Here is a 25,668-nt window from a genome sequence, read left to right as displayed (position 1 = left end):
AAAAAACACTTGGCTATGCCCATGGGCCATCCTCAGCTGGTAAAGAACCCCCCTCTCTGCTCTAGGTAATAAGTTTAGTAGCCAGCAGTATTAGAAGTATCAAAACTCCTTAGAGGGATGGGTGCTGCGTCCGTCAATGAACTCAGAGAAATGGATTTTATGGTAAGTACAAAAATCACATTTTCTCTTTCGTTCATCGACGGACACAGCGCTCCATAAATCATAACTACTGGGATGTCCTAAAGCAGTGCCAAAATGAGGGGTGGGGTAAATAACCCAAGGCTAAACATAAGAGTCCTAATCAGCACACAGGAGCCTTAACTGGGTCACAGCAGACCCTTCTGAAATAAAAATGTAAAAAAAAAACACCCCTCAAGAGGGAACAGCCCCTCTTAAACAACAGTCTGCAAAACCTTGCGGGCGAAGGAAGCATCCGCAGATGCCAAAGTATCTACTTTGTAGAATTTGGTGAAAGTATGCACTGATGACCAAGTGGCCGCCTTTCAAACTTTCAAACTGACGTTTGATGACGGAAGGCCCAAGAAGTACTCAGCGCCAGAGTATAATGTGCCGTAACAGGGAAAGGAGGAACCTGACCTTTAACAGGACAGGCCTGAGTTACCGTCTGTCTGACCCATCTAGGGATGGCAGCCGAAGAAGCGGCCAGCCCTTTCCTTGATCCTTGTGTAGCCACAAAAAGCGAGCCTGACCTCCGAAAGGACTCCATAGCTGCCGGATACACCGTAATTTCCCCAAACCACATCCAAGGTATGCAAAGTAAATTCATTGGGATGAGCCAGCTTGGGACATAAGGAAGGCAACACAATGTCCTCATTCAAATGGAAGACAGAGAAAACTTTGGGCAGAAATGGACAGGGATGAAGAACCACTTTATCCCTATGGACCACTAAATAGGCATTACGACAGGATAATGCTGCCAACTCTGACACCTTACAGGCCGATGTAATAGCCACCAAGAATGCCACCTTCTAGGGCAATGTAGGCAAGGGACTCGAATGTTCTCAAATGGAGGTTTCAGGAGAACTGAAAGCACTAAATTTAAAACCCATGGCGGCAAGAGACTGTACAGGTGGAGCTACATGTTGAACCCCCTGAATGAAGGTATGAACTTAAGTGTGCATGGTTAGGGATCACTAAAATGATGGTACTCAAGGCCAACTTCTGCTCAACCCCCCGCTGGAAAAAGGCTAAGATCTGAGCAACAGAAAAGGATCAAGGATGAGCGCCAATCGACTCACAAAAAGAAATGTACGCTTTCCACATACGATGGTATTTCTTGCTAGAAGACGACTTCCTCACCTCCACCATAGTAGGGATCACTGATCCAGACAAACCTCTATCCCTTAGTACCTGGCTTTCAATAGCTAAGCCATTAAAACCAGCGACTGTAAAGCAGGATGGTAGATCAGCCCTTGGGACAACTGGTCTTCTCTGAAAGGAATCCTCCAAGGGATGTTTACGGCCACCAGAATGATTGGAAAAACCTTGCCCGTAACAGCAGCCTGTGGTTCCTGAAGTTTGTCCAGAGGAAGGACCGCCCTGGTCAAAAATGAAATCAGACCTAGAAAATCAAATTCCCTGGACAGGGATAGGGGGGACCTTAGGTAGTTCGGACATCACCCGAACCTTTGCAGGAATTAAATCTGCACAAGGAGACTCATGATCTAAAAGACCTGAAAAGGTCCACAAAAGAAACATTTCGCGGACCTCCTTGACGCTCATAAAAGAGGTCCACAGGGCCGGAAACCAGCAAAGATGTCCCCCCACCCCAATAATGGTGAGGGCATGCTGAATGGGTCTTGTCTGTGGGTCTGGAGAAGATAGGCTTCAGGACCAAGGTTGCTTGGAACCTCCTGGGGAAGACTTGAAGGATTCAAGTCCATTATTCTCAGTCCCGGAAGCACAAAATAATTTCCTATGGGCTGAGAAGGAGGGCCCACTCTGTGACGAGGCTCCTTCCCTTTCCTTGACTGTAGCAGGAAGGTACTCTCCCCCCCCCCCCCGTGAGACCCTTAATGATGTCATCCAGGGTAGCCCCAGACAGGTGATTGCCTTGGAAGGGCAGATCAATGAGAACTTTCTTGGAAGCTTGGTCCGCAGACCTTTTCTTAAGCAACAGCACACGCCTAATCACCACCACTGAAACAAAGTTTAGACAGCACAGGAGCTGTATCCAATGCTGGAGGAATCACTCTCGCTATCAGACGGATCTGGGGGTGTGATATTAAGCCCCCTGGGCGGGCTGTGCCCACGACGGCATCAGGCTCAGAATCAGTAGAGATAGACTGAGCAGGGGAAGGTGGGGGACGCTTACTCCTGGGCCTTTGCCCACATGCCACTTCCACCTGGGATACTGCAGGACCATCGTTAGTGCAACCATGGGAAGCTGGGGTTCTGAGGAACCTGCCACCTCTATGAGGGGGGCAGTGGGGGAGATGTGACCCTGAGGCTCCATAGGGAAAGGAAGACCTTGCAGTACATACAATCTTTTGGCACCACCAAATGATCCCCACAAAGCTCAGGGTACCTATCAGCAGAGAAAGAGATAACAGGGACCCCCAAGGACTCACCATACCGACCAGGGGAGCGCTGAAAATTCTGACCCAGCAACCCATGGACGCCATCTGCTTCATATGTCCCGGAAAAAAGAAAGTGGAGACTGAGGAGAAAAGGGGAAGAGGAGGAGCTCTGGCCTCTCTATGAGGTTTCGGCTGTCTCCACCGTCTTGCCGACAAGGGGAAAATGGCCTTTATGATGTCACCGGCTCCACAAACATGGCCACCGGCTGCCCAAAGGTACTGTAAACCACCAGACAGGGACAACATTTAGGGGACCTCTGCTGCACGCTCTGCACTGGGGACCCCCAAACTGCGCCATATCCACACACAGTAAGGCATGCACCTAGGGGCCTCTGCACTGGAACCCTGCCATAATGTCAGGGCAGGACACACACCTTACAAAAGGGGAATGATGGGGGAGACACCCAGGGGTCTCTGCCCCTTGCCCTGGGACCCCCACAAGTCTGTGGGGGGGGGGGGTAGCCAACTCAACTGAGTCCGACCATCCCTAGAGGGTACCCGCATCCACCTCAAAACTGCCCAAAGGAGGGGGGGGACTGTACTTACAATTCCATAGTGCGGGTGATGATCCAGACAGAACTCCTCATCACCGAAGTAGGGGAGCTGCCAAGCCAAGGGACCGCTACGACTCAGACCAGCATCCGGTCCTATGCGACCCTGCGAGACATTTAACTCGCGGCCCAGCCTCTTTAAGTGAGCCTATGTCGCGGCTGACCTAGCCCGTAGCTGCGGTCTGCATGCGTTCGCTTGCTGGGCTGGGGGGGGGGGGGGCACTGGATCTAGATTATGCAGCCCATCGCCCAGGCCGGCAGTTGATTGTGGATCTCCCAAGAGAAAAAAAACAATTGCTAGGGCCAGAGATCCCAGCAGGGAGCCTAGGTCCTTACTCCTGACTAGACAGATTAAAACTGATTACCTAGAGCAGAGAGAGGGGGTTATATACCAGCTGAGGAGGGCCAATGGGCGTAGCTAAGTGTTTTTTGTTCTGCCTAGTCCTATTCCTGGAGGAGGCAATATAACCCAGTAGTTATGATTTATGTCAATGAACGAAAGAGAAACTTTATTTGAAAAAAAAAAAAAAAAAGTTGTGGACACATGGGCACAAAGGCCTGAGAGTATATACAGATGCAAAAACTAAAATCATTAGAAACATCCATTATCAAAAACATCACTTATCATAATGAAAGCACGTGAAGTCCATGATTTTGAAGGCCATTGAGAAAATCAAAAACAGTTCATATCCACAAAAACGTGTATTGAGCTGAAGTCTTGAAACAAGAGGGAGAGGGTGGGAAGCAGCACAGAAACGAAGGGAAGCGTGGTTCACAAACGGAGAGATCAAGAGTATGTAATTGTTGAATAGGTGCGTCTGTCCAGCCTCAGTGGAAACTGATAGCTTGACCATAGAAAGAAAAGGGAAAGGAGGTAAGAAAAGGTGGAGAAAAAAAAGAAAAGAAAGAAAGAGTAGAGGAAGGAGCCTGGTCGGGAGAGGCGGATACCCCCCCCCCCACCCATCCCCCTAAAAAGGGTTTCATCTTATGCTACCTTAGCCAAGACAAAAATTTGTAATTTTGTACTTACTGTAAAATTGTTTTTGTTGGAATCAATTTAGGAACACAAAGTCTGTAACCTTGAGGTTCTAATGCCAACTACAAGAGGATTAGACACTGACAAACAAAAAAAGCTATATGTCAGCCCAGAACAACCCTTCCCACTCCCAGAATGCCCCAAGCAGTACAGAGAACATTATTATAAACACAGAGCGGTGGGACCTGGACTTGAATAAAAGGATTTTAGGGCAAGTACAAAAATCCTATTTGTAAGTCTGTAACCTTCAGAAAGTGCAAAAGCAATCCGACTGAGGGGTAGACAACACAGAAAACCAATGATAACAGCCCAATAATGATTTAAAAAGAACAAAAAAAAAAATACACACACACACACACACACACACACACACACACACACACACACACACACACACACACACACACACACACACACACACACACACACACACACACACGAACTACTTGCAGCTCAAAGAAACTGCCTAAAAGACCTGACACCTGAAGCTGGCATCAATTATAATAAATGGTTGCCGGTGGCCAAAATGCCTAAAAAGCACTCACGGGTCTAGTAGAGTGAACTTTGTTAGGAAAGGAGGGAATCCGATGTTTGAGACAATAATGGTCTGCCTGAGTCACCTATAGATGGTGGAAAAATAAACTGGTGTCATTTTTTTTGGGGTCCATCCAAGATGATAAAATGGGCCTCAGCATCTCTGAAATTAGCCCTGGCTGAGAGATAGACCCCTCATAGCCTGAAGAACATTCAGACAATGGAGGGACATCTCCTTTTGGGTAAATGGAGCCAGACAAAGCGATGGGAAAAAAAAAATTTCCTGGTTAAGGTGAAAGACAGTGAATACCTTGGGCAAGAAAGAAGTCGTAGGCCTCAAAACCACCTTGTCCCTTAAAAATCCATTAAGAGCTGCTCCAAATAGATGCGGTTTTTGTTGTTCTGGAGTCTAGTACTTTTGCCCAAGTGCCCTATGCATATGTACCAACATAAGAAACATGCTGAAAATGGGACAAAAATTCCCAGTAAACTGTCACATCTGAAGTTTAAGCGAAAGCCACCTGCTCTACGCATTCAGTAAAGCTTGGAACACACAGGGTTTTTTTTTTTTTTTTGCTCAAACCAGCATGGCTGAACGAAAAAGAAAAAAAAAAAAACAAAAAAAAAAAACAAGGAGCTCGGGATGCAGCTCGCTGTACTAACCAAGCGATGTTAGTAGAGCCATCTCCCCACTGTGCTATTGTGTTCTGACAGGGGGACTGCCCTCCCACCAGAACACACTGGTCAGCGCTTGCAGCCATTGGCTGCAAGAGCTGATCATATGAGGATCAATTGCAGGTTTTCCAGCATGCCCATTTGACAGAAGCTGGCTGTTTGGCCGGCTTCTGTTGGACAGGCTGCTGTACACACAGGTCGAATGTTGGCCGGTTTCTGTTGAACCGGCTGATATTTGGCCTATGTGTACCAGGCTAAGGGATCGACTACAGCAGTGCTTGGATCTCTTTTAAGTGATTATTGGGGGTTTGGACCAATCAGACATGGTTTGAAAAGAAGGACACTGGGGACAGTTTGGACTCCAAAAGCAGAGGGTAACATGACTCTAGGCTGAAGATGTCAGCACTGTCAGTTGGTTAACTTCAAGCTGCCCTGGAGCCATCAGCAGCACGTAAACAGGGGGTTCTTGGTAGAGAAGCACTGCTCCCCTCCCCATGTCTAAAGTCAGATGCAAGGCAGTAAGGAAACATATAGGTTAAAGTTATTTACAAAATCAGACAGCTGGTAGCCGGAGAGGGTTGAATGGCATGAGGTGACCAAAGTCATGTGCAGGCAGCAGGAACAGATGGAAGCTTCAAGCTGGGGCAGCAGCAGGGAGATGCTTCCTCCTTGCTGTATGGTGGGAAAGAGAGCATGGAGTGCGTGTGACAACCCAACTGGCAGATGACTCCTCCACACAATCCCACAATGGTACCCCTTCTGTTACAAAAATTGGCAGCAAGAGGGAATAAAAGCAAGTGCAATGAAAATGAGGTAGCTCGCAATGCTCAGCCTGAAGGCCAACAACTCTGAACCTAGAAAGAGTACCTCAAACAACTTTTACAGAAAAAAACCCTGAAAGCACCGCACATGAAACCCAGTGGCCTAAGGCCACTTCTGGGCTATTCAGGCAACAACCAGTCAAGTGGGGTCTGAAAAAGTAGTCCAAAAGCTAGGCTGAGGATGGCTGCATAGGATATCTGAAACGGAAGAGACAAAAGCACCACCACAATGAATAGAAGAGTCTTGACTGATGAAAGAAATAAAAGAAAAAGAAGAAAAAATTCTAGCAAAAAATAGAAAAGATAAAATGGCACTGCGACAAAAGATGTGTAGCAATTATTGTGGCTAAAATCAATTTTTAAAACCAGTTCTTAAAAAGTTCCTGAGGAGAAAAAAAAGAGTTCACATGGGCTGCCGGTCCAAGAGTTGGAGCAAGCTCTTAAAACACTGTAGAAAAGAGAGAGAAAGGACAGGCGCCTCTAAGTGTAGTAGTATCTTACAATAATTTATTATGAAAATCAACAGATATGTGAAGAATTATTTCTGGTTTATGATAAGAGTGTTGTGTTGTTTCTATAGTATGTTGGTATTGTGTTGATTATTATTTGGGATGGTGTTAGAGAAGGTAGTGTATTATTTGCATTTGGTAGTTTGATTGTCTGTTATTTTAATCTGTGTATGTTGTAATTTAATTGTATGGATGATTTATTTGTAGTGGTTTTATTTTGTTTTAGATGGTGCTAATGATTGTTCTGGTAATTTTGTTGTGTTTTTGTATCTTGTTCAGTTTATTGTTGTGATCTTGTGTGGTCTTTGTTAAGGGTGTCTGTGTCGCAACAATTTCCCTTTGGGATTAATAAAGTATTCTGTATATCCACTCACATGAGATAGGAAAAGAGATAGGTAAACAGTGCTTCCGTGGTGCTGGTGAGATGTGGTATGGGGCTTGTGCTCACAGTAAGCCGTCAGCAGGGACTGGAAAAGCGGTCTAACCCAAGGAGCCAGGGTGGAAGAAGGCCGATGGCAGTTGGGAGTGTAGGAGCGCAGTGTGACACACAGCATCCACTGAAAGCTTGTCACCAGCAAGAAATGACGCAACACGTTTCAGAGCATGCGTGGTAGTCCAAATAGAAGCCGCAGCGCTCCGTCCTCAAGCTTCTAAGCAATAGGCTGTATGAATATTAGCCTATAATAACTATCTACAAGTGCAAGTAGCAATTAAAGGTAAATTAGCTCATATGACATAAAAAGCATTATTCAGATAACATTCTTAAGGTGGTATGGTACAAGGACATAAGAAAGATTAAATAAAATTCTAAAACTAGAACTATACTTATTATTGTGACCAATTTGTTTTAAGAATGATAAAAAATTAAATGAAAAAAAAAAAAAAGTATTTTTAGAAGTAATAAAGTTTCATAAAATTGTTAGTTCCAAATCTGAAATGAGATAGTCCAATCAAAATATGCAACAAAAAATATGCCCACTGACCAATTGTAGTACAAACCTCCTGTGTTTGGCTTTGAATGATCTTTCATACTAACACATCTCTCTTTTCACCAACTCAGGGTGTCAGTGGCTGTGATAATGAATGTTAGATTACATTACGTTATCTCTTTCCTTCTGTACATACTTCATGCAGAAATATTAATCATTCACACCTTTGCTCTTGTGTTTTGGTTAAATCTTCAATAGGGATAATTTGTAATGTTTGTAAAACCTCTTTAAAATGTACCACACTAAGTTGTTACTGTAGTCTTATAAACAAATATCAGCAACTTACAATGTCCACCTCCCATTCCGCCATAATGATTTGATACAGCAATCAAATTGTATCGACAAGGTCCTGCATTTGGATTAATAAGGAACTTAGACATGTCCAAATCGCTGTTGAGAAAAAAAATATATAATAAAATGAAAAAAAAAAAAAATGAATAAAAATAAAAAAAATAAAAATTACATGCTGAATAATTGCATGTTTGCAAAGAAGCCTGTACAGTAAACTATGGCCAAGGTTTCTGATCCCTCTGTTTAGAGACACAAGTGGACATTCCCTCCTGCAGCTGTCCACTTTTCCCTGGCCATACAATCTTTGGTTTTACCTGAGTTTTCTGGTTTCTGATGTAGATTGTCCATAAGAAAAGTTCCTAAAGCTTTTAGGTCATCAGTTTTGAGAAGACCATTAATAATGACCCAAGAAATATTGCTTTCATTCCAGCGTATGTGGTGATATGTAACAGCCCCAGCATACGTAAGAATGGTAAAAGTTTACTGCTTGGCTATAGCTTTCATTTTTCACATTTTTATTTTAACAATTTTATAGCTGTACAGCCCCTAGATCACATCTGAAAGTCAATGGTCAGCCTGTGAAATGTACATGCAGTCTGTTCTAGACATTAACTACTCTTTTGGTAAAATTAAAATTTCTAAAGTTTAGTTTTTCTCCTAGAACTTTTCTTCTGCTGAGGTCATGTCTCCATGTTTATGATCTTAGTTTCATATAGAAAATACTGCTCTACTGGACATTTACACCTTTAACGTATTTAAAGGTTTCATCCAGACTATAGATATTAAAGTCTTTGTTACCCCAACAGTTCATATTCCTGATATGTGGCTGCTGTACCATGTACTGGTATAAAGAAGTCTCCTATTGTCTTTGCATTTGCTTCCTTTGTGTTTAATCCTTGGTGTTCCTGCCAGTCCCTCTGCTTTCCTATTATAAACTGACCACACCAGGTAGGAGGACACATCGTGGTCAGTTCTCTAGGTATGTTGGAAACTCAGCCTGCTCTTCTCCAATGATCAGACTTGTCCTGACACGCCCGGACTGCACAGCCATTTACCGAAAAAAGCTCAGCGTGCTGCTGCTTCTCCTCCCTCAGCTCTAATGTAGGGGAGGACAGAGAGAATGTGATCAAAAAAGGTATTTATCATTTTTTTTATTATCTATACAAAAATGTTTTGCATTTGATTTCTGTTTTAAACTGAATGGGTTGTTTTACAAGGTGAGGGTTTACAATCACTTTAAGTTCCTACAGTGTCTCCTGCTAGGTTTTATCCTTTGATCTGAAATAAGCTCCTTCAAAACCTTTTACTCCAATGCTGTATCTGTTCAATAGTCTTTCTCCCTATTTTGCATTTAGAAATGTTGAACTGTAGTTTCCACAGCTTTGATCAATTTTCCTTCATTTTAACATGCAAGGTTTCATACATTCAGATGTAACAATTTGCATATACATAAAAGAGACTCACATTTAACACATATATTTGGTCAAAATGTAAAATCATATACTCATTTCCACATTGTATTGCAAACCACGAGTACCATGGGACATGTGGTCCTTAGAAATTGAAAGTAAACAGCAAGGGAGAATCTGCAAAGCATGCAGGGAATCCAGGTTGTGACAATAGGTGGCTAAAAGACAGCCATTACTCACAACAGGAAAGGAGATTTTTCAAGTAAGCTTATATTGGATTGTCAAAAATAACCAGTGTTTGAATCGCTTTTACACTGTTGATGTTATAAATTGAAAAAGTATGCTGTGGCCATAGATTTCCATTAAAAGTAAGGCCACCCAAAATATCTGAGTTTTCCGTGGACACTTGAGAAATAAACGGTATTTAATGCTTGGAGGTTGTTAGCAAGATCTTCTGAGCTTGAATTTCCAGGTATGCACCAATGTAGGGGTCATTTTAAGGGTCCCACTCTTTCTGTTGGATTTTTACTTTATTGTATATTATGGACAATGCACAGGAGGAATTAACACATCAAAATGTGCACCAACAACCAAAACTTGAAGATTTGGATTAACAAAGGGAAAATTATGACAGGAAATGTCACCAGAGAGAAACAGTAGGACAGTGGCAGCTCAAACCATTTTAGTTATTGATTTTTGAACCATATATTTTATACATTTACCCATTTTTTAAGGTTTTCTTCACAAACTGATTTGGATGTAACCCTTTACCTATAAGGAACTAGAATTAAGCAGCCCATAGATGAGTTGGTCAGTTATTTTTTTCGTTTAACCCACTGATTTACCCCAAAAAAAAAAAAAAAAAAAAAAAACTGACAACCCCCCCCCCCCCCCCCCCCCCTACACATTTGAAGTGGATAAGGGAATCTGACTTTCCTGCTGCCAGAATACACCAATCGGTGTTGCAGTCTATAGCCAAGATATTCAATATGAAATTTTACGGTTTATAGCTAAAATACCATTTTTTTTAAAAAACAAAAATGTAACATTTACATACCTTACAGGAAAATCAACAAGTGTATCCAACTTATCCCTCATATATCTGCTATAAGAGAAGCGTTTTAAATGTACCACTAAAACTGGAGGCAATGACCACAGATCTAATTTTTTGGTTGCCTGCTGATGTTCTTTGCAGTGAGGACAATACCTAATAAAAACAGATCAAGATAACATTGAATCCACAAACAATGCAATTTTATCATGCTTACGTTACAACCAGCCTACTGAATCACACAGTTTAACAAAAACTTTCAAAATTTTGCATTTGTTCTTTGTGACAAAAGAATGCGTATTATTATGGTAACTATGGCAGAATAAAAAGGATTTTTGCTGGAAAAATAACAGATAAATACTTTAACGAAACAAGAGGGTTTGTCAAGCAATCGACTAGTTCACTATCTCACCAAACATGGTGTGGTCTGAGAAACCAAATACATCTTAAGAAATAAAACAAAAACAAAAGGGAGGTTACTTTAAAGACCCAACGGGTTTAACTCCTCCAATTATTGCATTAAGTATAAATGTATTTAAAATCTCTCAATACAAATATCAAAAAGTTTTTCCCTTCACCATAAAAACATTGACAATGTTTTCAAACACAACTCACACACCACAAACTGGATATCATATGACCACCTACAGTACTATGCACAAGTTTTAGGCAGGTGTGAAGAAATGCCATAAAGCAAGAAAGATTTCAAAACTATATAATAGTGATGATGATATGATAGAATAGTGAGTGAACAGAAGAAAAATCTAATCAAATCAATATTTGGTGCGACTACCCTTTGGCTTCAAACAAGCATCAATTCTTACAACTACACACTTGCATACAGTCAGAGATGTTGTAGGATTAGAGTCAGGTATAGGAATAAACAATTATACCAAGCAGGTGTAATTGATCATCAATTTCATATGCATATTGAAACGCAGTCATTAACTGTAACAAAAAATGCTGTGTAGGAGGCTTAAAACTGGGTGAACAGCCAAACTCTGCTACTAAGGTGAGGTTGTGGAGGACAGATTCATGTTTCAGGTCATACACCATGGCAAGAATGAGCATAGCAACAAGACTCAGGACAGCTATACTGCATCAGCAAGGTCTCTCCCAGGTAAAGATTTCCAACCAAACTGGGGTTTCAAAAGGTGCTGTTTAAAGCGGAGTTCCGGCCTCAAATACCTTTTTTAACTAAAAATGCCCCTACAGTGGGTACGGAAAGTATTCAGACCCCCATACATTTTTCACTCTTTGTTATATTGCAGCCATTTGCTAAAATCATTTAGGTTCATTCTTCTTCCTCATGAATGTACACATAGCACCCCATACTGACAGAAAAACACAGAATTGTTGACATTGTTGCAGATTTATTAAAAAAGAAGAACTGAAATATCACATGGTCCTAAGTATTCAGACCCTTTGCTCGGTATTTAGTAGAAGCCCCCTTTTGATCTAATACAGCCAGGAGTCTTTTTGGGAAAGATGCAACAAGTCTTTCACACCTGGATTTGGGGATCCTCTGCCATTCCTCCTTGCAGATCCTCTCCAGTTCTGTCAGGTTGGATGGTAAACGTTGGTGGACAGCCATTTTTAGGTCTCTCCAGAGATGCTCAATTGGGTTTAAGTCAGGGCTCTGGCTGGGCCATTCAAGAACAGTCACGGAGTTGTTGTGAAGCCACTCCTTCGTTATTTTAGCTGTGTGCTTAGAGTCATTGTCTTGTTGGAAGGTAAACCTTCGGCCCAGTTTTTCATGTGTCTTACACTGAGGAGAGGCTTCCGTCGGGCCACTCTGCCATAAAGCCCCGACTGGTGGAGGGCTGCAGTGATGGTTGACTTTCTACAACTTTCTCCCATCTCCTGACTGCATCTCTGGAGCTCAGCCACAGTGATCTTTGGGTTCTTCTTTACCTCTCTCACCAAGGCTCTTCTCCCCTGATAGCTCAGTTTGGCCGGACGGCCAGCTCTAGGAAGGGTTCTGGTCGTCCCAAACGTCTTCCATTTGAGGATTATGGAGGCCACTGTGCTCTTAGGAACCTTAAGTGCAGCAGAAATCTTTTTGTAACCTTGGCCAGATCTGTGCCTTGCCACAATTCTGTCTCTGAGCTCTTCAGGCAGTTCCTTTGACCTCATGATTCACATTTGCTCTGACATGCATTGTGATCTGGAAGGTCTTATATAGACAGGTGTGTGGCTTTCCTAATCAAGTCCAATCAGTATAATCAAACACAGCTGGACTCAAATGAAGGTGTAGAACCATCTCAAGGATGATCAGAAGAAATGGAAAGCACCTGAGTTAAATATATGAGTGTCACAGCAAAGGGTCTGAATACTTAGGACCATGTGATATTTCAGTTTTTCTTTTTTAATAAATCTGCAACAATGTCAACAATTCTGTGTTTTTCTGTCAGTATGGGGTGCTATGTGTACATTCATGAGGAAGAAGAATGAACCTAAATGATTTTAGCAAATGGCTGCAATATAAAAAGAGTGAAAAATTTAAGGGGGTCTGAATACTTTCCGTACCCACTGTATAATACTAATCCATCGCCCTTTACAGGAAACCGGTATTCTCATAATTACAAGGTGTACGGTATTGGATTTTAGTCAAAATCTTACTTTTTAAAACGCTGTCTGGGTGCGGCCATCTTGGATGTGGGCATCTGTGTCCTTCTTCCTGATTCCAGGGAGTGTTCTGGGAGTTCTTCCTGATTCCTGCCTCCTGGGAGTCATGACAAACAGCTCCCAGGATGCAATGCAAAGGCGGAAGTGATGTCGGTGGCCTTGGGGGGGGGAGAAGGAGGAAGTAGAATCAAAAATGCCATGAAAATAAGGTAAGGAACCCCCGAAAAAAATTGAAAATGCCCAATTGTTGGATCAGCATAGCGAGCACTCCCGGAATCACTAAAGTTGCAAAATAGGCCAGAACTCCGCTTTAAGCTCTTTTGAAGAAGCACAAAGAAACAGGCAACGTTGAGGACTGTAGATGCAGTGGTCGGCCAAGGAAACTTAATGCAGCAGATGAAAGACACATTGCAGCAGATGAAAGACACATCATAGCAGATGAAAGACACATCATGCTTATTTTCCTTCGACATCAGAAGATGTCCAGCACTGCCATCAGCACAGAATTGGTGGAAACCAGTGGGACCCAGGTACAACCATCTACTGTCCCAAGAAGTTTGGCCAGAAGTGGTCTTCATGGAAGAATTGCAGCCAAAAAGCCATACCTCTGACATGGAAACAAGGCTAAGGGATTCTACTATGCATGAAAACATAAGAACTGGGGTACAGAAAAATAGCAGCAGGTGCTCTGGACCGATGAGTCAAAACTTGAAATATTTGGCTGTAGCAGGAACCAGTCTGGTCACTGAAAGGCTGGAGATCGGTACATTAATGAGTGTCTGCAGGTAACAGTGAATTATGGTGGACGTTTGGGGCTGCATTTCTGCAAATAGAGTTGGAGGTTTGGTCAGCATCATTGGTGTCCCCAATTCGGAGAAATACAGGCAGATACTTATCCATCAATGCTATACCATCAGGGAGATGTGTGATTGGCCCCAACTTTATTCTGCAGCAGAACGACCACCCCAAACATACCGCCAATGCCATTGAAAAGTATCTTCAGTATAAAGAACAACAAAGTCCTGGAAGTGATGGTCTGGCCCCCACAGAGCCCTGATTTCAACATTGAGTCTGTTTGGGATTACATGAAGAGACAGAATGATTTGAGGCAGTCTACATCCTCAGAACATTGGTGGTTACTTCTTGTTGTTTGGAACAACCTACCTGCCAAGTTCCTTCAAAAACTTTGTGCAAGTGTACCTCGAAGAATTGATGCTGTTTTAAAAAGCAAAAAGTGGTCACATCAAATATTGATTTGATTTGGATTTCTCTTCTTTTAATTTACGTTATATTTTGTCAATTGATAAAAACTATTAAAACTTCTACTTCTGAATGCATTCCTAATTTACAGCATTTCTTCACACCTGCCTAAAACTTTTGTGTATATACCATAAAGATCCCATCAGCTGGCAATTCATGCCACTTTAAGGGCTCATTTACACCAGTTGTAGTCAGGTGCATTTTTTTTTTAAACAGTATAAGTTTTTATTATGGTCTACAGAGCATACAATTCCATAAAAGTACAAATCACATAAGAGAAACAAAAGATTGGGTAACATTGCAACAACAATATCTCACATTCACAAAGAAGAGGGGCAATAAACCCAATATATGGTGCAGTGTCAAGATTTGGTAACATTGCAGACAATACTAACACGCACAACTGAGGGTAGTAGGAATGGTCAATCGGCAGCAAGGAGGGGGGTAGATTTTAAGATTTTATCAAATGTATGTTTTGTGTGGGAAGTTTCTACTAGCGTATGTCAATTTATACAGTGGAAGAGTATCGTTAATAGCCTTTTTCCATCGCTCACATTGGGGGGAACATGTGCATCTTTAAATGCAGAAAAAGCGCAGTATGAATGCAAATGCAAGAAATATAAATGTATTTCAATGAGCCTAGTTTAGCACGGCAGTGCTTTCATGTGCGTTTAACCACTTTACAACTAGAGCATTTTGCTGTCTTACGTCTGGGCCACTTTTTGCGATTCGGCGCTGTGCGACTTTAACTGACAATTGCGCGGTCGTGCGACGCGGTACCCAAACGAAATTTACGTCCTTTTTTTCGCACAAACAGAGCTTTCTTTTGGTGGTATTTGATCACCTGTGCGATTTTGACTTTTTGCGCTATAAACAAAAAAAAGAGCGTAAATTTTGAAAAAACAACAATATTTTTCACATTTTTTAATATGAAATTCCCCCCCAAAAAATGTAAAAATCAAAATTTTTTTAAATTTTTGGCCAATTTGTTTTCTGCTACCTATGTTAGGTAAAAAAATTCACAATAAGCGTATTTTGATTGGTTTGCGCAAAAGTTATTGCGTTTACTAACAAAGGGAAAGATTTCTGTCATTTTTGGTGTTTTCATTTTTAACGCGTAATGGCGGCGATCTGCGTTTTTTTTTGCGGGACTGCGACATTGCGGCGGATAGATCGGACCCTTGACTGACATTTTTGACACTTTTGGGGGTACCAGTGACATTACTGCAGTAATCAGTGCTATATATATGCACTGTTACTGTAAAAATGACACTGGCAGGGAGGGGTTAATGTATGCCTGGTGCTTACTGACGTGTGTGGGGGGAGGTGACTGAGTGACACAAGGACAGATCCAGGGTTCAGCTATGCTGAACCCTGCAATCTGACCCTGTCTGTCACTTGGGAGATCCGCCCGCTTGTGTTTACACAGGCGGGTGGATCTCCACACTAGATCCCCGACGATAGAGGGAAGAGCGGCGGCGATGCTCTTCCCCTGGCCCGACTCCCGCTGTGACTGAATACAGCGGGAGCGAGCCTCCGGCGGCGCGCGCGCGCCGCCGAGAAGGGGGGAGTGTCTGACGACGTAGTACTACGTCGTCAGACGATAACGAGCCACTTTGCCGCAGTAGTACTACGGTACTCAGACGGCAAGTGGTTAAAAAAAGTACAGCATGCTGCATTTTTCTGCACTGTAACACAAGAAACAAGCATGAACATCAGCAAATGCACTGCAAAAGCGCATGAAAGCAGGCAAACACATTTAAATGCAACTTAGTAAAGAAAATACATTCAAATAAATGAAAAAAAATATAAAAAAAAAAAAAACACACCACAAATGCACTGCAAAATGCATGCAGAAATGCACAGTGAAAGCAGAGGTTGTGGTGTAAATGAGCCCTAGGGGCAGGCGCATGCATTATGGATGGGAATCTGGTGTGAACCAGCCCTTATCAATAATAACTTTTTATATAACAAATCTATCCATAAAGTGGTTAAAACGCCAGCCGGGAGACCCCCATTACAATTGAAGCAGAGTATCCAGCAAAGCCTCTGCTGAGAACAACATACTGGAAGCAATTCATCTGACACATGCCACATTCCTCGTGTTAGTGGCAGTGCGGTCACTCTATTCACCAGGTGGTAAGCAATACAGTGGAAGGCTGCTTGGGAAGCTGGCAGGCTTTGCTCTAATACTTTAAGGATAAGTCTGAAAGCCACTGATATGATTTGCACCGACTAGTAAACAAGATCTGCCACCTTTAGGCTCAGGTCACACTGATGTGACATAGGATCCGACTTGCGAGATCCCCAAGTCGGATGACATGTGAAATTCAATGTTTCCCTCTTAGAGCTGTCCTAACTGATACTACACAAGTCTCTCCAAATTTAGAAAAGGTTCCTGCACTACTCTGGTCTGACTTTGATACAAATTCAATGCCACAGAGTGTAAAAGGACACAAAGTCGGATTCCAAAGTTACACAAAGTCACGCGACTTTAGAGTCCGGCTGGTGTAAACTGAGCCTTACCTGAGTGTAATGGTGGATAGGTCCCTCCCCACCTGTATAAAATAAATTTCTGCTGCTTTGCTATGCTGCTACCTTCAAAATTACTAACTAACAGGAAGAAGGAGAGGCTTGGAAGCTCACCAAAGATGTTACAAGGGGGCAAAAAAACAGTTAGAAATTTTATGGAAAATAGATTACAGGGCCATTACCTAGTGTATTTGAATGGATTTCTTTTTTTAAACTCAAGAAAATAAGGATATTGTTTAGTGTCACTTTAAATTAATCTTTTTACACATTCAAAAACGCTGTGATAATGTGATCCAGCTTCCCCTCTCTTGCTCAAAAACACTGGCAGATCACGTTATCATAGACTTTTAATCCTCAAAACATAAAAAAGGTCAAATATAGTAAATGCAACAGAGCAACCACAAATGCGTGACAGCTGAAAATTGCCTGTGTGCTTTATTTCAAATAGGTGATTTCCTGCATTTAGAATAGAGTCTTTTTTGACAAAATAGATTTCAAATAATGACATTTTCTCAACATATTCTAAATATATAAATATATATACAGTATATATATTAATTATGGATAGTGAATTAGCTTCACAAGTTCCTGACAGACCTTAGATGATACAGTTAGTGATGATCCACGTGGGCAAAAATACTATCAGCACTAAGAATTATAGGTTACTTTAGGTGAAGTGAGTGGAGGGTAGGGGTAACTGTGACCAAATGGGCAAGGTGGTTTTATGCTGTGATGGAAGGGACAGAGGGTATGCATGAAGAGGGTGCTGAGATGGAGATGGGAGTGGATGAGTTGGGTGAGAGAGGTAGGTCGTGTGTTATGCCTAGTATACACAATGAGAAAATCTGATGAAAAATACAGCTTTCTAATCAATTGTACGATAATGGGATCGTTAGTACACAGTTTTCGAGAGCCGATCACGACAAATAAAGTGAAATTATCCAAAGGGACGAACATGAAGTTTTTCTCGTATGATACCAGGACAATCGCTTTTCGTTTTATCAGTACATTATTTTTCTGAAAAAAAAAAAAATTGGAAGACCAAGACAACGCATGCTCGGAAATGAAAGAATACATCACAATACAATACATGACATCACTTCCGAGGTTGTATTCTGTCATATGAGAATTTTCGTGTAACTTTAGTAACTGCTTCATTTTTTATATAAGACTAGCATGCAAAAAAAAAAAAAAAAGGATGATCATTCATCATCGTATTCTCATCGGAACTTTAGAGCAGTGCTGCGAACGAGGAGGCACTGTGGCTGGGGGGATGAATTGGTGGCAGAGGGGTGTGATGCAATAGGTGAAGAGGTTTGGCAAGGAGAACGGAAAGGGAGGTGGCCGCAAGGTGGCTGCAGTATTTGTGAGGAGGGTGTGGAGAGGTATTCTGCTCCATTCACTTCCCTGCTTGTTAACAGATGAAATGGCTGCTAGAATCACCTAACCTGATTGGAACTGCAAGGAAAGAATGCATGAATGAGAGGGTTTTTCATCTACTTATTTTTTCTAATGCTGAAAGACAAGAACATCTATAAAGTGAACTTAGCATATTAGATCAGATATATTCCAAGGTCAAAATCTACCTCCTGGACTAAGATTCCTAGATGGCATGGCACAATCATGTAACTTCTGGTGCCTGTGCAGTTCTTAGCGGTTTTGCAAATGTCTTACACAGATCGACTTCCTGCTGCAATCTCTCACCGTGTGACTTGCTATAAAGTTGTAATATACAGTCTTATCGCTAGGGAAGAAATTCTACTTGCTTGTAGAAGGCTTTTTTTTTTTTAAAAAAAGCTTTTTTTTTTTTTTAAATAAGCTTGCTGTAGATAGTGTCATAAAATGGACATGCAAAGTTACTGAAATGCCTACATTGAAGGAAATGTTTCCCCTCACGCTATGCCTTAATTTGTTTTCATTTATTAATGTTAAAACATACAATTAAACTGGAAATGCCTTTTAAAATTCATGTTTTCACAAATCCATATCAGACACCACAGACTTCCAAGTTTGCTTGACATCATTCTAACAATTTACAAATTATTGTGTTTATAGGAAAATTCTAAAACTTACCATGGATCTTCTGCACCCAGTTTCTCCTTAGTTGTAAAAAGCTCAATGCAATCTTTTAATTTCATGAAGGACTTTTTTTGAGGAGTGAAATCCACACTTTCATGTTTTTCAAAGTCCTAAAAAATGTATAGGAATGCTTAGCAAGGTTGGACATAATACTAAATATATTTGTTTTCAGGAAAGGTTTAAAAAATATTGCAAGAAAACAAAAACCCAACAAGAAAACTCATGTGTTGTGCCCAAGCAGCAGAATATACCTTTGCTTTGCTCCCTCACCTAATCATTTAGCCTTTAGGAACAACAGCAAACACAAGCAGAGACTCTAAAAACCCTTTCCACCCCTCTCGTCCCACAGTAAAATCAAAGTAAACTAGCATCTCGAAGTGCACAAGAGAAGCATAGCATAAATATCTTCCCATACAAAGAACTAGAAATGATACTGTCCAAATGATGGAAAATAGAAAAGCTGTCTTAGAAGATTCCAAAAAATACTGTTACCAGTAAGTCATTTTCCAGGAGAGCTACGTGAAAGGAAAAGCATGTAATAAGCAAACCTCATGGTGGGACCACTGCCTAAAAATCTATCCAAAAGGTCAAATCTTGCTGGGATACCACCTCCACTCCGTAATGTCTATGAAGGTTTTGACTTGACTATATTGTGTGCTAAAGATTTGATTTACCCTCTCTTAGCATCCTCTGGCACTTAAGATGTTCCTTTCAAGAGCCAGGCTATCAATGTGAAAGAAATGGGGACTGACCACCTGACTAGTAGATCTTGCTGGGTTGGGAGGGGCCTGGGTGATGCCAGAGACACAATTTAAAGACTAGCAAAATCAGGTCTTCCTGCACCAGCAAAGGGCTACAAGGATCAGAGTGCCGTTGAATTGCTCCATCAATTGAAAATCAATGGAAGAAGGTGAAAGGAGGATAAGCATATGCTAGATAAGTCATAGAGAAGAGAGAGCATCTACTCCCAGAGAATCCTTCTCTTGCCTCTGAAAAATGAACTGCTTGACTTTCCTGTTCCTCCAGGATGCAAATAAGTTAACTCTGGCATTCCCTATTTCCTAATATTGAAGAAATGCTTCTTAGCTGAGCTCTTATTTTGTTTAGTGGATGGTCTGCCAGCTGAGAAAACCTCCTACTGTATTCAGGGAACTGGTCAAAATGTTTCATGCAAACTTTAAAAGGTCTCGTTATCTGGTCCCACTTTGGTGATTGATGCAAGACTGGGGGTACATCCTAATGCCTGACAAGTTTCTTTTTAGGCCAGCAGGAATTTTTGTTTATGGTTGTTAAATTCCTGTAGTTGGACAAAACTTTCACCAGAGTCGCCTCCCATACATTTAGATCTTGATTAGTCATTGAAATCAGCTGTGAGTCTCGACAGAAAGTGCATCCAAGGTCGCCTGGTTGAAAAGTTAATCAAATCTATTAACCAGGCCAAGTCTAGACATGCTGCCGCAGTAGATGGACCAGGATTCCAGAGCATCTGGGGTTTGACCCCATTTCGACATTAAAGGAGCTTTGTAGTCCTTTGGCGTGTATCTGTGTCCAGATGACTACTGGAATAGAAAGAGTCAATAGTCCTTGAAGCCTTAAGGTCTGCCTAAAGGGATACTAGATTATGTGCCCTTATTTCCTGAGCTTGTCTACCTTGTCCTGGCATAAAAATAACCTGGTCTGGGAAGGCAAAAGGATTCCTTCAAGTTTACTCTCCACCACAGAGTCTGTTTCCAGCACTTTGTGGAGAATGAGTAAGAAAATATCTTGGGTCTGTGCGTACAGAAGGATGTCATCTAGATAAAGGTAGGACTGAAATCCTATGTAAACAGAAATATGGCATCATTTTGCTCATCCCTTACTACTAATTACTAAATTGAAATACTCACAAGGATAAAATATAGGTGCGCATGTAGGAATATATAATATCACAGTTCAGCCGGTGTGCGTTCCACGGACTCCAGGAAGTGACGTCGTGGTTTACCGTAACCGGAAGTGCGTCTACGCATTTCACCCGCCTACAAGGGCGTTTTAAAAGACCTTTCAAAGGGCAGCTGCAAAAATCTTTCCAATATATTTTTACACCATATTGCACTTATTTCGTTCCTGGACGCCACAGAGACACCAAAAAGTAAAGCTTTGAATTGATTGCTATCTAATTTCTGAACTCCAAATCAGAGATACGTCTGATGAAGACAATGTATTGGTACACTATATTGTCAAAAGTATTGGAATGTCTGCCATTACAAGCACGTGAACTTTAATGACGTCCCAGTCTTAGTCCGTAGGGTTTAATATTGAGTTTGCCAACCCTTTGCAGCTACAACAGTTTCAACTCTTCTGGGTAGGCTGTCCACAAGGTTTAGGAGTGCGTCTATGGGAATGTTAGACCATTCTTCCAGAAGTGCATTTGTGAGGTCAGGTACTGATGTTGGACGAGAAGGCCTGGCTCGCAGTCTCTGCTCCAATTCATTCCAAAAGTGTTCTATCGGGTTGAGGTCAGGACTCTATGCAGGCCAGTAAAAGTTCCCTTACCCCAAACTCGCTCATCCATGTCTTTATGGACCTTGCTTTGTGTACTGGTCCAAATAATTTGGTGGGAGGGGGATTATGATATGGGGTTGTTTTTCAGGGGTTAGGCTTGCCCCTTAGTACCAGTAAAGGGAACTCTTGAGGCGTCAGCGTACCAAGACATTTTGGACAATTTAATGCTCCCAACTTTGTGGGAACGGTTTGGGATGGCCCCTTCCTGTTCCAACATGATTGCGTACCAACGCACAAAGCAAGGTTCATAAAAACATAGATGAGCGACACAAATAGGACACACTCTTAAACCTTGTGGACAGCCCTCCCAGAAGACAGACTAAGACTGGGATGCCATAAAAGTTCATGTGCATGTAAAGGCAGGCATCCCAATACATTTGACAATATAATGTATGTGTGGATACGCATCTTGAAAATCTAACGTGACCATGTACACATTCTTCTATAGGGTTTTTCCCACCAAACAGATACTTTCTATCCTGAATTTCCAGTAGGGTAGATATCTGTCGAGCATCTTTAAATTAAGGATCATGCAATATATCTTCGACTGCTTCCGAACCACAAATACGTGGGAAAAAATGATTGAAGGAGCTGTTCTGATGGCACTTGCATTACTTTTCTCTGTTGCTGAAAAGCTTCAGGCCCCATACACACTTGTGCGACCTAAAAAAACGTGCAATTTCAACTTGATGGGACTTGATGCGACTTTGGATGAGTGCGACTTTGTTACAACATTGGCTTTGACCAATAGGATTGTTTGTGCTCTACAAAGTCACTAGACGTGTACAGAACAGAAAAAAAAAAAAATGGGATTTTTGACTTACTGTAAAATCTATTTCTCTGATGTTCATTGACGGACACAGCTCCTGATTCTTCTTAATCATTGGGTTATACTGCCCCTACAGGAGTAGGACACTAGGCAGGAAAAAGCTCGACCATGCTTATGGGCAGTCCCAGGGGGTATACACCCACTCTCAACTATAGGCACTCAGTTTTGTTACAAGCAGTGTCAGAAGAAAGCCAACTCCACAGAGGGGTGGGTGCTGTGTCTGCCAATGAGCATCAGAGAAATGGACTTCACGGTAAGTCAAAAATCTAATTTTCGCTTTTGTTCATTGACGAACATCGCTCCTGATTCTTCTTAACCACTGGGACTTCCCAAAGCAATGTTAAACATGAGGGGTGGGAAAAAAGCATAAAAAAATTTCCAAAGCTAACCATAGCCAACAAGGTAACATGGAGCCCAACCATAAACAACTGGAGCTCACCTGAAAAAACAATACACCCTCAAAGAGGACCAAAAGAAGCATCTGCCAACACATCCACTTTTTAAAAATTTTGTAAAAGTGTGCACCGACAATTAGGTGGCCGCCTTGCAAACATGCGTCACTGACGCTTGATGACGGAAAGCCCAGAAGACACTAAGCGCCCTAGTAGTGTGCGCCTTGACAGGGAAAGGAGGAACCTGACCCCTAATGGAATAGGCCTGATCCACCATCTGTCTGATCCATCTGAAAATGGTTGCAGAGGAAGCAGACAACCCTTTTCGAGGTCCATCCATGAGCACAAAGAGTCTTACTTCCTGAAAGACTCCGTAGCTGCCAGGTACACCCTAATTGCCCGGACCACATCCAAGGCATGCAAGGCAATTTCCTCTGGATGTTTAGGCCTGGGACATAGGGAAGGCAACACAATGTCTTCATTCAAAAGAAAAGACAACCTTTGCAAGGAACGACAGACAGGGGCAAAGAACCAACTTATCCCTGTGAATCACCAGGTAAGGTGATTGACAGGATAACGCCGCCAGTTCTGACGTCCTGCGCGCGAGGTGATAGCCACTAAAAAGGCCACCTTCTGGGACAGCGTAAGCAGGGGAATCTTTCAAATATTTTCAGAGGGAGGCTTCTGTAGAGCTTAAAGCACCAAATTAAGATCCCAAGGCGGCAACGGAGCCCGCATTGGACGGAACAAATGTCGGACAACCTGCAGAAAGGTAGGCACTAGGGAGTGAGTGGCCAAAGGTCGTTGGAGGAAGACCACCAAAGCCGACACCTGGCCCTTAATGGTACTCGAGGCCAATTTCTGTTCAGCCCCCCCCCCCCATTGAAGGAAGGTCAAGGTCTGAGCCACCGAGAAGGAGCGAGGTTGAGCCCCAAGAGACTCACACCACGCAATGTACGTCTTCCACGTATGATGATAGATTTTCCTAGAGGTAGATTTCCTAGCTTTAAACAGTGTGGGAATCACCGACTCAGATAAACCAATATCCTTCAGCACCTGGCATTCAACAGCCAAGCGGTCAAAGCCAGCGACTATAAAGGAGGATGGAAGATCGGTCCATGGGACAGCAGATCCTCCCTGAGCGGAAGTGGTCAATGAACGTCGGCGTTCCAAGCCTGGCGAGGCCAGTCCGGAGCCACTAAGATAAAAGGAATCCGTTCTGCCCCAATCCTGCATAGAATTCTGGCAGAAGCTTGAGAAGAGGGAAGGAGTAAATCAGACGATACTGACCCCACGTGGCCACCAGTACGTCTGTGGCGTCTGCTAGAGGATGCCTTGACCGAGCCACAAACCTCTGCACCTTTCTGTTGAGCCGAGACGCCAACAGATGCACCTCGGGGGTGCCCCACCAGACACACAGCTGATTAAACACCTGTGGAGGAAGGGACCACACCCCGTAGTTTAACGTCTGCCAACTGAGATAATCCGTCTGCCAATTTTCCACAATTAAGCCACGGCTGTGGCACTGTCCGATTGAATGCGCACTGGACAACCCTGGAGACGATCTGTCCAACGGTCCAGACAGTCTGATTGCTCAAAGTTCCAAGACATTGATCCGGAGTCTGGACTCTTCCAGCATTCAGATTCTCTGAGCAGAATGCTTGCTGAAGACGCCTCCCCAGCCGGACAGGCTGGCATCCGTGGTGACCACTGTCCAATACAAAGAGAGGAAGGATTTTTCCAGCTGAAGCGCTGGAGAACAAAGCCACCATATCAGGGACTCCTTTGTGCCTCTACTAAGCCAGGTCTGATTGTCCAGAGACTACGGAGTCTTGTCCCATTTGGTCACATTTTCTATTTGCAGGGACCTGGTATGGAACTGTGCAAACGGAACCACGTTGAAGGTCAACACCTCAGTCCAACCACCCGCATGCAAGTCCGGAGGGATGACCATTTGTTGGACAGCAGTATGCGAATTGCAGCCTAAAATTTCTTTGTCCAGAGGAAGAAGCACTCTAGCTAATGCCGAGTCCAGAGTCAGGCCCAGATAGTCCAGCTTTGTGGACAGAATCAGAGCACACTTCTGAAAATTCAGAATCCAGCCTAACTCCTGCAGAGTTTGTATTGTGATCTCCAGGTTCTCCACCAGAGCAGAGGGAGACTCGGCTCGCAGAAGGAAATTGTCCAAGTAGCCCAGTGCCGTGATCCCCTGTTGGCGTAGCAAAGCTAGCACCGAGGCTAACACTTTTGTGAAGACCCGAGGAGCAGAAGTGAGACCAAAGGGTAACGCCACAAACTGATAATCTCCTCTCCCACAGCAAAGCGGAGAAAATGCCGGTGACTGGCACATATTGGAATGTGAAGGTAGGCATTTTTGATATCGATAGAGGTGAGGAAATCCCCCTGACGCAGGGATGCCACCACCGTCGAATGAACTCCATTCCTGAATTTCTGTACCCGCACAAAGCAGTTTAATGCCTTGAGGTCCAGGATTGGACTCCTTTTGCCTTCCTTCCTGGAAACTGTGAACAGGTTTGAGTAAAAACCCTGAAAATGTTCCGAGGTCAGAACTGGGACAATCGCCCCTTGAAGGAACAGGTCTTGTACCTCCCCGAACAGGCCCTGTAAGCGGTCTGGGGACAGGCGCAAGTTGGAAGGAAAAAACCTTGCCGGGGGAGCGAAACTTGATCTTGTATCCGGACCCGAATGACTTTGTGGACCCACTGATCTTGCACCCGGGAAGTCCACGGGTCAGGAAACCAGTGAAGACATCCCCCCACCCATGATACAGGCGAGGGCGCACCTTCATGCAGAAGAAACCTTGTCCACGGGACTGGAGAAGCCCGATCTTGGCTTGCCAGACCAGGTTCGTTTGGATCCTCCAGAAAAGGCTGTGCGCTCTTTGCCAGTCGACCCTGAGGGATGAAAAAACTTCTTATGA

The 25,668-nt window shown here is 42.9% G+C and overlaps 1 protein-coding gene across 4 annotated transcripts in view; it reads right to left on the bottom strand.

Annotated features, from left to right (window-relative positions):
* Positions 1–25,668, bottom strand: part of USP15 (ubiquitin specific peptidase 15) — a 177,906-nt gene that overhangs the window by 8,786 nt on the left and 143,452 nt on the right. For all 4 annotated transcript variants that reach the window (XM_082254721.1, XM_082254723.1, XM_082254722.1 and 1 more), the window contains 3 exons: positions 18,960–19,075; positions 10,473–10,622; positions 8,002–8,105 (listed from right to left, as the gene is read on the bottom strand). In XM_082254721.1, the coding sequence (XP_082110847.1) occupies positions 8,002–8,105; positions 10,473–10,622; positions 18,960–19,075 (370 nt within the window). The remainder of the gene's footprint in view (positions 1–8,001; positions 8,106–10,472; positions 10,623–18,959; positions 19,076–25,668) is intronic.

The sequence above is a fragment of the Pelophylax lessonae genome, assembly GCF_965119305.1.
Source record: "Pelophylax lessonae genome assembly, chromosome: 4".
Classification (NCBI taxonomy): Eukaryota; Metazoa; Chordata; class Amphibia; order Anura; family Ranidae; genus Pelophylax; species Pelophylax lessonae.
The sequence above is the reverse complement of the archived record's forward strand: the minus strand, read 5'-3'. Positions and strand labels throughout refer to the sequence as shown.